Genomic DNA, 11,150 nt, shown 5'->3' with positions numbered 1-11,150 from the left:
TAAAAAAATGGTGAAACATAGAGATAAGCACAATTGTAAAATCAATATAAGTAATTCATGAGCCAAATTGTTAAGATAAATAACCTCTGTAAAAAAGCATATCATAATCTGTGGAAGACCTATAATGTTATCTCTGTGGACTACCTGTAAGAAGAGCTTTGTAACTGTTTTGTTTATGTAAGATATTTTCGATGTGTAAAGTGTACAGCAAGTTGTGTGTGATGTTAAGTGTGTGTGAGACTCTAAACAAATGGACCATTAGAAAACTGTAAGTACAAATTCTTTTAAATTTTAGCCACTAACCTCACAAAAAGAATTGATACCCAACTAATAATCGCGTGTTTCTTATGTATTACAGTAAAAGTCAACAAAATGAAGCAGACTCACACACACTGACAACATCAACAGAAATGGCTTAAGACACACCAAAAGACGCACTTGAAAATGGGAATTATTTCTCGAAACGCGTGACTGGTAGCAGAAGATTTATTTATTTATAAACAAACCTATTGTATCTACAGTCGCAGGCTTTGAAAAAACCATTCATAATGGATCAAATTTCGGATGCCACATAGTGTCTGTGTCGAGTCACCTGTAAGGATAAAGGGGAGCATTAGTGAGAGTGAGCAGGAGCTGGCTTTGAGGCGAGCTTTATTGCGCTGACTAGCGGTGCGGTCAGTGTATGGCTGGCGGCAGCTCCGGCTCGTCGGCGAGCGCGCGGCTGAAGGAGACGGCGCGGCTGCAGCGGCGGCCCAGCGCCGCGGGGCCGGGGGCGCCGCCGGGGCCCACACCACCCGCCACCTCGTCGTCGTCGTAGATGCACAGGTCCCGCACGTAGTACCACACGCCCGCGTCCAGCACCGTGCCGCACAGCAGGAACCCTGCAGAACAACATCTCTGTACTCTATGCGAAAGGCCTCCTTAGCGGCTTAGCAAATTACTAAATAAAAAATGTACGTAATGTACACTCCTGGAAATGGAAAAAAGAACACATTGACACCGGTGTGTCAGACCCACCATACTTGCTCCGGACACTGCGAAAGGGCTGTACAAGCAATGATCACACGCACGGCACAGCGGACACACCAGGAACCGCGGTGTTGGCCGTCGAATGGCGCTAGCTGCGCAGCATTTGTGCACCGCCGCCGTCAGGGTCAGCCAGTTTGCCGTGGCATACGGAGCTCCATCGCAGTCTTTTAACACTGGTAGCATGCCGCGAGAGCGTGGACGTGAACCGTATGTGCAGTTGACGGACTTTGAGCGAGGGCGTATAGCGGGCATGCGGGAGGCCGGGTGGACGTACCGCCGAATTGCTCAACACGTGGGGCGTGAGGTCTCCACAGTACATCGATGTTGTCGCCAGTGGTCAGCGGAAGGTGCACGTGCCCGTCGACCTGGGACCGGACCGCAGCGACGCACGGATGCACGCCAAGACCGTAGGATCCTACGCACCGCCACTTCCCAGCAAATTAGGGACACTGTTGCTCTTGGGGTATCGGCGAGGACCATTCGCAACCGTCTCCATGAAGCTGGGCTACGGTCCCGCACACCGTTAGGCCGTCTTCCGCTCACGCCCCAACATCGTGCAGCCCGCCTCCAGTGGTGTCGCGACAGGCGTGAATGGAGGGACGAATGGAGACGTGTCGTCTTCAGCGATGAGAGTCGCTTCTGCCTTGGTGCCAATGATGGTCGTATGCGTGTTTGGCGCCGTGCAGGTGAGCGCCACAATCAGGACTGCATACGACCGAGGCACACAGGGCCAACACGCGGCTTCATGGTGTGGGGAGCGATCTCCTAAACTGGCCGTACACCACTGGTGATCGTCGAGGGGTACTGAATAGTGCACGGTACATCCAAACCGTCATCGAACCCATCGTTCTACCATTCCTAGACCGGCAAGGGAACTTGCTGTTCCAACAGGACAATGCACGTCCGCATGTATCCCGTGCCACCCACCGTGCTCTAGAAGGTGTAAGTCAACTACCCTGGCCAGCAAGATCTCCGGATCTGTCCCCCATTGAGCATGTTTGGGACTGGATGAAGCGTCGTCTCACGCGGTCTGCACGTCCAGCACGAACGCTGGTCCAACTAAGGCGCCAGGTGGAAATGGCATGGCAAGCCGTTCCACAGGACTACATCCAGCATCTCTAAGATCGTCTCCATGGGAGAATAACAGCCTGCATTGCTGCGAAAGGTGGATATACACTGTACTAGTGCCGACATTGTGCATGCTCTGTTGCCTGTGTCTATGTGCCTGTGGTTCTGTCAGTGTGATCATGTGATGTATCTGACCCCAGGAATGTGTCAATAAAGTTTCCCCTTCCTGGGACAATGAATTCACGGTGTTCTTATTTCAATTTCCAGGAGTGTATATTGAGGCTTTTTCGCAGTTTCACAGATGAACGACGGCATAAAATACACTGACGAAAAAAACGCATCATCAAATAAACAATTACTGTGGAACTGATGAAATTTAGGGAACATTTGTCTAGGTAAGTGATTAACATTGCAAGATGACAGTTTAATGAATGCGCGAGGTAAGCCATTATAAATGTGAGATGCTGGTACATTAATAACCGATGCAACCGCCAGAATGTTATATGCAAGCATGTAGACGTGTATGCGTTGCGTTGTACTGGTGCCGGATGTCAATTTCTGGAACAGAGTTTCACGCCTGTTGCACTTGGTCGGTCAATACAGAGACTGCTAATACTGATGAAGTCCCACACGTGATCGATTAGAGACAGATCTGGTGATCTAGACGGCCAAGGCAACATGTAGACACTCTGTAAAGCGTGCTGGGCTGCAAGAGCAGTATACAGGGTGAAAAGTATTTAAACCGACAAACTCTGGGAGGTTGTAGGGGACATCAAAACAAATATTTTTTCGTAATGTCATTTTTTCGAATGAGGATTACCTAAACCGGTGGAGGCCGTATTACGCCCTTCAGTTGTTAGAGGCCGTATTACGATCTTCAGTTGTTAGCAGCCGTATTACACTCTGCAGTTTTAGGCAACTACTCTCCACCAGTGTAGTAGTGCATTGTCTGTGTTTACTAATGGAACGATACACCTGGATTGAGTACACTGATACGGTTGGTGCGTACTACGTAGCGCATCACAACGGACGACCTGCACAGCGGGTTTATCAACAACAATATCCTAAACGCGTATCCCGCATCACACGACCTTTGCTGCTCTGTACCAACGTCTGCGTGAGACCGGGTCATTTAGCAGATTACCTGGACACGGACGCCGTCGTACGGTAAGAACGCTGCAATGTGAAGAAGCTGTCTTGCAGCATGTGGTGCGGGATCCTCCAATCAGCACTCGTGCAGTTGCATGTAACATGGGGACGAATCTGACGAATGTAAGAACAGTCCTTTGAGAGCAATTGTTACGTCCATTTCACTTACAGCGTGTCCACAACCTGGAACTAGTTGATTATCCACCCACAGCACAGTTTTCGCAGTGGTACCTGGAACAGTGTGAAATGCATCCTACATTTCCATCCTCTGTGTTGTTTACCGATGAAGCAGCGTTCGGGCGTGGTGGAGTCTTCAACATGCACAATTCCCATGTTTGAAGTGAGGATAACCCACATGCCACAGTTACTAGCGCTCATCAAGTGCGGGTCTTCGTTACCGTGTGGGTCGGTGTTGTTGGGGACTGTTTAATTGGGCCGTTTCTGCTACCTACGCCATTAAATGGTAGGCGATATTACAATTTTCTCGACAGAGCATTGCCAGAATTGCTGGAAGACGTCCCACTCCCTACAAAACAACGGATGTGGCTCCAACACGACGGGGCACCGGCACATTTCAGTCATCGTGTGCGTCGATTCCTGGACCGACGGTTCCCAGAAACATGGATTGGCAGAGATGGTCCTGAACCAAGGCCTGCTCGATCCCCAGATATGTCCCCACTGTACTTTTTTGTGTGAGGAGAGATACGCAACCTTGTTTACCCAACTCCTGTTGCATCAGAAGACGATCTGGTTACCCGGATAGTAGCAGCAGCTGGAACAATCAGGATGCTCCTGGGGTTTCTGCCCGTGTCAGACAGAACATGATCCGACGGTGTAACCTTTGTTTACGTGTCAATGGAGGCATTTTTGAAAATCTACTGTAATTGAAATTGGGTTGTGTTAATGTGTTGTCTCTTGGTCATAAAAAAATGGAAAAGGGTTTGTTGGTTTAATTAATTTGCCGCCAGACAAATCTTCCTATACCGGTTTAAATACTGCTCATAGAAAAAAATGACATTAGAGAAAAATATTTGTTTTGATGTCCCCTACAACCTCCCAGAGTTTGTTGGTTTAAATACTTTTCACCCTGTATGAGCGAGCATTAATGTGTTGGCAAACACCCTGTGGAATGTGCCTCATGAATTGCAGCACAGCATGACGAATCACCAGATTCACGTACAGATTTGCGATCTGGGTGAGTGGGATAAACAAGAGATTACTCCTCCTGTCACACGAAATCGTACCGCAGCTCATAACACCAGCCGTAGGTCCAAGTGTGTCTACCATACAGACAGGCTGATTGCAGACCCTCAACTGGCCTCGTTCTACCCAAGACACAGCCATCACTGGCACCGAGGCAGAACCAGATTTCATCAGAAAACATAGCAGACCTCCACCCTTCCCTCCAACGAGATTTCGGTTGACACCACTGAAGTCGCAACTGACGATGGCTTGGGGTCAGTGGAACGCACTTTACAGGGCGTCTGGCTCTGAGCTGTCCTACAAGTAATCGATTTGTAACAGTTCATAGCGTCACTATGGTGCCAGCTGCTGATCAGACTGCTGCAGCAGATGGAGTATGACGCGCCAGAACGGTACGCCTGTCGGTAGCGCCACGTGGACGCCCTGAGCCCGATCATCTTGCGACCCTACATCCTTGTGACCACGGCTGCCAACAATCATATATAGTGGCTACGTTCTTACCAAGTCTTTCTGCAGTATCGCAGAAGGGACATCCAGTTTCTCGCCGCCCTATTACACGACCTCTTTCAAACTCAGTGACATGCTGATAATGGCGTCTTTGTCACCTTAAAAGCTTTCTTGACTAAGACCAACTCACCACTTGTTGTGAATTGGCAGGAGCCAATTCACGGAGTTTGGAGGAAGCCGAAAGGCACGCGTTTAAGCTCACGCTGGCTGGCGTGAGGTCTGGAACAGGCCAGAGGAATAAGACTAGCAAAACAGGAGGTAACTGGTAGAATACTTAACTTTAATCCACAATTGGTGAACATCTCTCTTCACTGTACATGCTTCACAATATAAATAGCAAAGGATATGGCGCCTTGCTAGGTCGTAGCAAATGACGTAGCCGAAGGCTATGCTAACTATCGTCTCGGCAAATGAGAGCGTATTTGTCAGTGTAGCATCGCTAGCAAAGTCGGCTGTACAACTGGGCGAGTGCTAGGACGTCTCTCTAGACCTGCCGTGTGGCGGCGCTCGGTCTGCAATCACTGACAGTGGCGACACGCGTGTCCGACGTATACTACCGGACCGCGGCCAATTTAAAGGCTACCACCTAGCAAGGGTGGTGTCTGGCGGTGACACCACACCACTTCCAATCTCGAAGGTAACTAACGCTTACGACTGTTACAGCGCGTAATTGACGTAAACTTGACTTGCGTCCTGATAGTGGCGCTACTAGCGCCACTCTCATGCAACTGGAGCGAAATCTAAATACATATCATCTTTCAGATGTAGAAACACAACTACTGACTTTCGCTTATGTCGCAAAACTCCTTCTTGGTGTTGCCTTTTTTCCCCATCAGTGTACCTTAGAGCTGTCAGGAATAAATCAGTTATAAAAATCATAACGAGTCAACACTCAAAGGCATCAGCCTTAGGGAAGACTTCGCAACAAGCTGCGAGATGTGCTGCTAAGTGCTAAAATATTGTTGATGTGTCATTATGCAATGCAGCGGACTAGATTGTGGTGGACTGGGTTACCACGTGCCGTAGCACAATGCTGCAACTCCAGAGCAGCCAACGCGATGGAAAGCGCGCTCCTGTCACGACGCACCTGGACAGCGTAAGCATAAATGCTCCCCGCTCAGCCACTAGTAGCACTTGCTCTAGAACTTCAGACTTCCACCGGCGCCGCGGCGGTCTCCAACAAGTCGTCAGTCAAATGTCTGGCCAGACAGCTACAGCCACACCGAACAGCTTCATCAGCAAGGTGTAGATGCTGGTCTATTCCTGGAAGTCAAACTGACTCCACCACGGCGAGATCCCCCATGAGTGTCATTTCCTGGCGCTCCACTCTACACAAGTCCTGGTTTCAACAGGCGGCGTCTGCACCTCTTTGCCGGTCTCCTCGGGCTGTCTTTAGCTTACGAGAGTCCAACTATAAGCTGGTGGACTGCAGAGATGACTACAGTTTGCATCAGCAAGGCTATACAAGCAGCTAGTCGTTGTTATGCTGATGGGCCACGCTGCTGCCATAGATCCTGGATGGAAGTAGCTGGTAATAGAGAAAGAATGTTGTTACTGAGTAAACTAAACATTCTTGACTGTGCTGGCCATGGTTCTGGAAGATCGCGTCCCACAGTATCACACCCACAATTCTGGGATAGGAGGGGCCATCCTGCAAGTATTGGTGTCACTGTTGACACCGCATTCCATATAGCATTAGACTAGCCAGAATTTGAAACATCTAACTTCCCGTATGTTCCTGCATGCTCTTCCTGTTCGTTACTGTGGACGTTATATCTGATACCCGGGGAGCTTTTCTTTCGTACGGAGATGATGAGCTAGTCTTTGCCGGCCGGTGCTTCAGTCTGGAACCGCGCGACCGCTACGGTCGCAGGTTCGAATCCTGCCTCGGACATGGAAGTGTGTGATGTCCTTAGGTTAGTTAGGTTTAAGTACTTCTAAGTTCTAGGGGACTGATGGCCTCAGATGTTAAGTCCCATAGTGCTCAGAGCCATTTGAACCAGCCAGCTTGTCTTTCCGTAATGCTCCTAATTGGCTTGTAGTGAAGACTTCATGGGCTGTTTCAAGGAATGGTGAAGAGCGTGGAATGGTACGTATTTACCAGGAAGAAAACTGACGGCAATTCAGACAGAAAGCAGCACTTCACAGGAAATGGCCAATTGAAATGCCTCATTTTATGTCCTGAGTTTGAGTGGCTGGGAGGGCTAATTGTAAAATAATTTCGGGGAGTAGTTTGAAGCTCGCAAAATCAGGAGCTCGTTGACTGACGGAACTCGCAGCTAACGATCCTCCACGAACAACGAAATTGCTTTGCCATAAGCTTTCGATAGTTTATTCCTGTATGTAGACGTGAAATTCTACTTATACGCTTTCAAGTGTTCTAGGCGAGTGTTTTGGGTTTTTGAGGATGCATGTGATCTCCATGCAGAGCCCTTATATCAGATCGTGGAGTCAGTAGCTAAGATCAATGGCAGTGTTGGCTAATGGATTAGGCCAGGTGCAATGAAAAGAATAAATTTCATCTATTTCCATGGAAATTTGAGTGTGGGATTTTTGTACGACTCTGTTTCATTGCTATGTACTTACCGGCAGAAGCTGCTAGGTGGTGGTGGTGGTGGTGGTGGTTAGTCTTTAACGTCCCGTCGACAAAGAGGTCATTAGAGACGGAGCGCAAGCTCGGGTTAGGGAAGGATGGGGAAGGAAATCGGCCGTGCCCTTTCAAAGGAACCATCCCAGCATTTGCCTGAAACGATTTAGGGAAATCACGGAAAACCTAAATCAGGATGGCTGGAGACGGGATTGAACCGTCGTCCTCCCGAATGCGAGTCCAGTGTGCTAACCACTGCGCCACCTCGCTCGGTGAAGCTGCTAGGAAACGATGTATGAACTGTTGATGGTGTACATATACCAATCCTGTAGTCGGGTCCCGGAATATTCCATAGAGTATGTAGATAGTGGCATGGCTTTAAATATTGACATGGGAGAAGTGGAAAGTTCAACATTGTTTCAACACTTATTTGGACTGTCGAGTAAAGAGTTAATTCGGGTTCGCCAAAAAAGAACTGTTTCAAATTTTGCTATACTTAAACTCGGGAAACGAAGATGTAAAATGTGGTAGCGGACTGTATCTCAAGCTCATTTCGCGACTGACATTGTACTCTTTCTTTCTTGTGCATGTACATTTCAAGAAACACAAAACTTAATACAGCAAGTTTGAAAATTAATTACAGTACACGCTATAATAATGTACAGCCAACGTATCGAAAAAAAGTATAAATTAAAAATGAAGTTTTACAACCAGTAGCTGATGAGAGGTCAGTTTAAACTAATTACTGATTGTCAAAGAAAACTATTAAACAGATGAGTAAAAGACTGAAGTGCTTTTGGCAGACCGAATTGGATTTTCAAAACGAAGCTTTCAATGTGAACAGGAAAGTTTTCGATCAGTGTACGGTATATTACCAGTTTTGAGTTAGTAGAGCGAGGCACGGAAATTTAATGCGGAAGTCGGCGGCTGCTCAGCTGCCAAAGGAGGGATGCATGTTAGGAAATTGTTAGGAAAGACACAATAGCAGATAAACGGGCATCAAGAACAAATCATAAAATGAATGAGACTAAAATGGAGTAGGCGGGACTTCTAATCCGGCAGATTGATAATACATGGAACAAGGAAATCCAAGCAAGTGCCTCCAGTAAGACGACGTAATGTAATGCGAATAGGTGACAGAAAACATGCAGGAACAACATGGTTGCACATATGTGAAGACAATAATGCAGGAAAATTCTACAAGACTCCTTTATCCAAAAGCGAATGTAAATTGACTAATGATTATAATAATGAACACGATTACTAACTTTCCATAAAACGTAGGACGTGCACCCGCATAAATTTAACTTCTTCTGATATTTCGGCTGCGTACCGTTCAGCCATCTTCAGACTGAGCCGGATGACTGACGCTCCAGCACCTGCTCAGTCCTTTTAAAACCGCGGACCGCGCCTCTACGCATCCACCCATAGATACACAAGGCTCCGGAGACGTTGATCGGTGGCAAAGAGGTACTACATATGCCTAAAGTTAGATCTGCGGCTGCATGGTCGATCCACACGGTGATATCGATGTAGCACTGCGAGCTGCACCGTTGCGACGTCTTTGTGAGTTTATTATAGGAAATGCTAGGTTCTATGATTCGTCCAAGCTGAAGCCGCTATCTTTATTAATTATATTCGTCGCCAACCGAATTTCAGTTGCTTCTTTCACTACTGCGTCCCAGAAAGATGAAGTCGAGTTCAACATTATCATACACCGTAGGGTGCCCAGTGCCAGTATACTGCTCTGCCACCGCCCATTTATTAGGTTGTAAGAACTGGGTATACTTGCGATGCTCTGTGCACATCTCATGGACTGTGTGTGTCATCTGCACGATGTATGAATGGCCACAATCACAGGACATCTTGTAAACCCCAGGCTTTCGAAGCATCAAATCATCTTTAACGGAACGCAGGAGCGCTGCTGTCTTTGGTGCAGGGCGAAAAATCGCTTTGAATTTGTGCTTGCTGAGGATCCAGTCGTATTTTTGACAATAGGCTTCCCACGTATGTCAGAAAAGTTAAGGATATAAAACTTTCAGTGTCTTCTTGTGCAATCGTTATGCCCCCTGTTGGTTTATTCGTAGTGCCTTACGTATCTGCTGTGGAGAATATCCGTTGGCTTCAAAAACTCTTCTCAAGTGCAGATGCTCGTCCTCCAAACTGCTGTCTTCAGCATTGACGTGTGCGCTCTGTACCAGAGTTCTGAGAACATCCTGCGAAGGTTGGTGGCAGCTACTTGCCCGTAAATATAAATCTGTATCCGTCGATTTCCGATATACTTCATGTCTCAGAGTGCCATCACCTTTGCTTCGTACAAAACATCAAAACATGGAAGACATCCATCTTTTTCGATTTCCACCTTTTCCACCGTAAAATGAATTTGTCTACGGATGGAATTCAGATGATTTAAAATTCTTTTAATTTATCTTCACCATAGGGCCACACTACAAACGTGTCATCAACATACCTCCAAAATACTGTGAGCTTCAAGATAGCATATTCCAACGCCTTTTCCTCAAGTCCTCCATAAAGAAGTTGGCCACCAATGGTGACAAAGGATTACCGATGGTGACACCGTCAGTCTGTTTGGAAAACTGGTTACTGAATAAAAAAGTATGTCAAGGTCAAGACGTGTTTAAGCAAAGCTGAAATCTCTTTATTAAAGGTTTTGCCAATGAGAAATAATGATTCTGAAAGGGGAACCTTTCTGAACAACGACATTACATCGAAACTGGCTAATATATCAGAATTTTTCAGTTTGAGTGATATTAGTTTGCTAGTGAAGTTTGCAGAGTTACTTACGTGATGAGTGCATTTTCCCACAAGGCGCACAGGAACATCTTCCTTGTGGAACTTTGGAAGCCCATAAAGCCTTGGAGAACCACACCACTTGGTTTCAATCTTCGCTAAACTTCTGGTGGAAAGGGACAGGCGTTCAGAAGCAAAGCAGTCTTCCTTGCCAGCTTGTTGTTAGGGTCTTTACTGATCTTCCGGTATGTGCTGTCACTCAGTAAACTGTTCATTTTTTGATGACAGTCACCACGACACATTATACAGTGGCTGTACATTTATCAGCTGGAAGAACCATCGTCTCGGTATCCTGGAGAAGCTTAGATAGTGGAGCCATCTCTGCGACAGAAATGTTACTCGTTTGCGGGCGAGACTTCATAACTGCTCGATAAGTTGCACGTCTTACTTCGTTTGTGAATCAGTGGAAAGAGCTCGAACTGCTTCTTCAACGGCACTTATGAACGCAGGTACTGGCAAAACCTTTGGTGGGTGCAAAGTTCAGTCCTTTACTGAAAAGCATCATCGTAGAGTCGTCCAAATCTTTATTCGTCATATTAATGCGGAGCGTCGAATAAATAATTTCTTGCTGCGAAAAGGTCTCAAGCCGGCTAAACTTTGCCGTCCCTCTCGATGTGACCACCTCACGAATCCAGTCTGACATGGGCCACGTTATACCATCTAAGCAGTGCCACGAATTGCATGGTAACTCCGCAGATCTTCAGATAGAGGTGATAAAGCTGTTCAGAAACCAGGTCCAATTTTCGATGGGTAAAGGCGGATCCTCTGCTTAACAACAATATAAATAAAATCTTAT

General features: G+C 47.0%; 1 protein-coding gene across 1 annotated transcript in view; it reads right to left on the bottom strand.

The window, feature by feature from the left end:
- Positions 1–650: 650 nt before the first annotated feature.
- The window catches only part of LOC126162901 (solute carrier organic anion transporter family member 74D-like), a 209,376-nt gene continuing 198,876 nt past the window's right edge, over positions 651–11,150 (bottom strand). The window contains exon 14 of the mRNA XM_049919713.1: positions 651–881. Within this exon, the coding sequence (XP_049775670.1) occupies positions 676–881 (206 nt within the window). The 3' untranslated portion in view covers positions 651–675. The remainder of the gene's footprint in view (positions 882–11,150) is intronic.

The sequence above is a fragment of the Schistocerca cancellata genome, chromosome 1 (assembly GCF_023864275.1).
Source record: "Schistocerca cancellata isolate TAMUIC-IGC-003103 chromosome 1, iqSchCanc2.1, whole genome shotgun sequence".
NCBI lineage: Eukaryota > Metazoa > Arthropoda > Insecta > Orthoptera > Acrididae > Schistocerca > Schistocerca cancellata.
The sequence above is the reverse complement of the archived record's forward strand: the minus strand, read 5'-3'. Positions and strand labels throughout refer to the sequence as shown.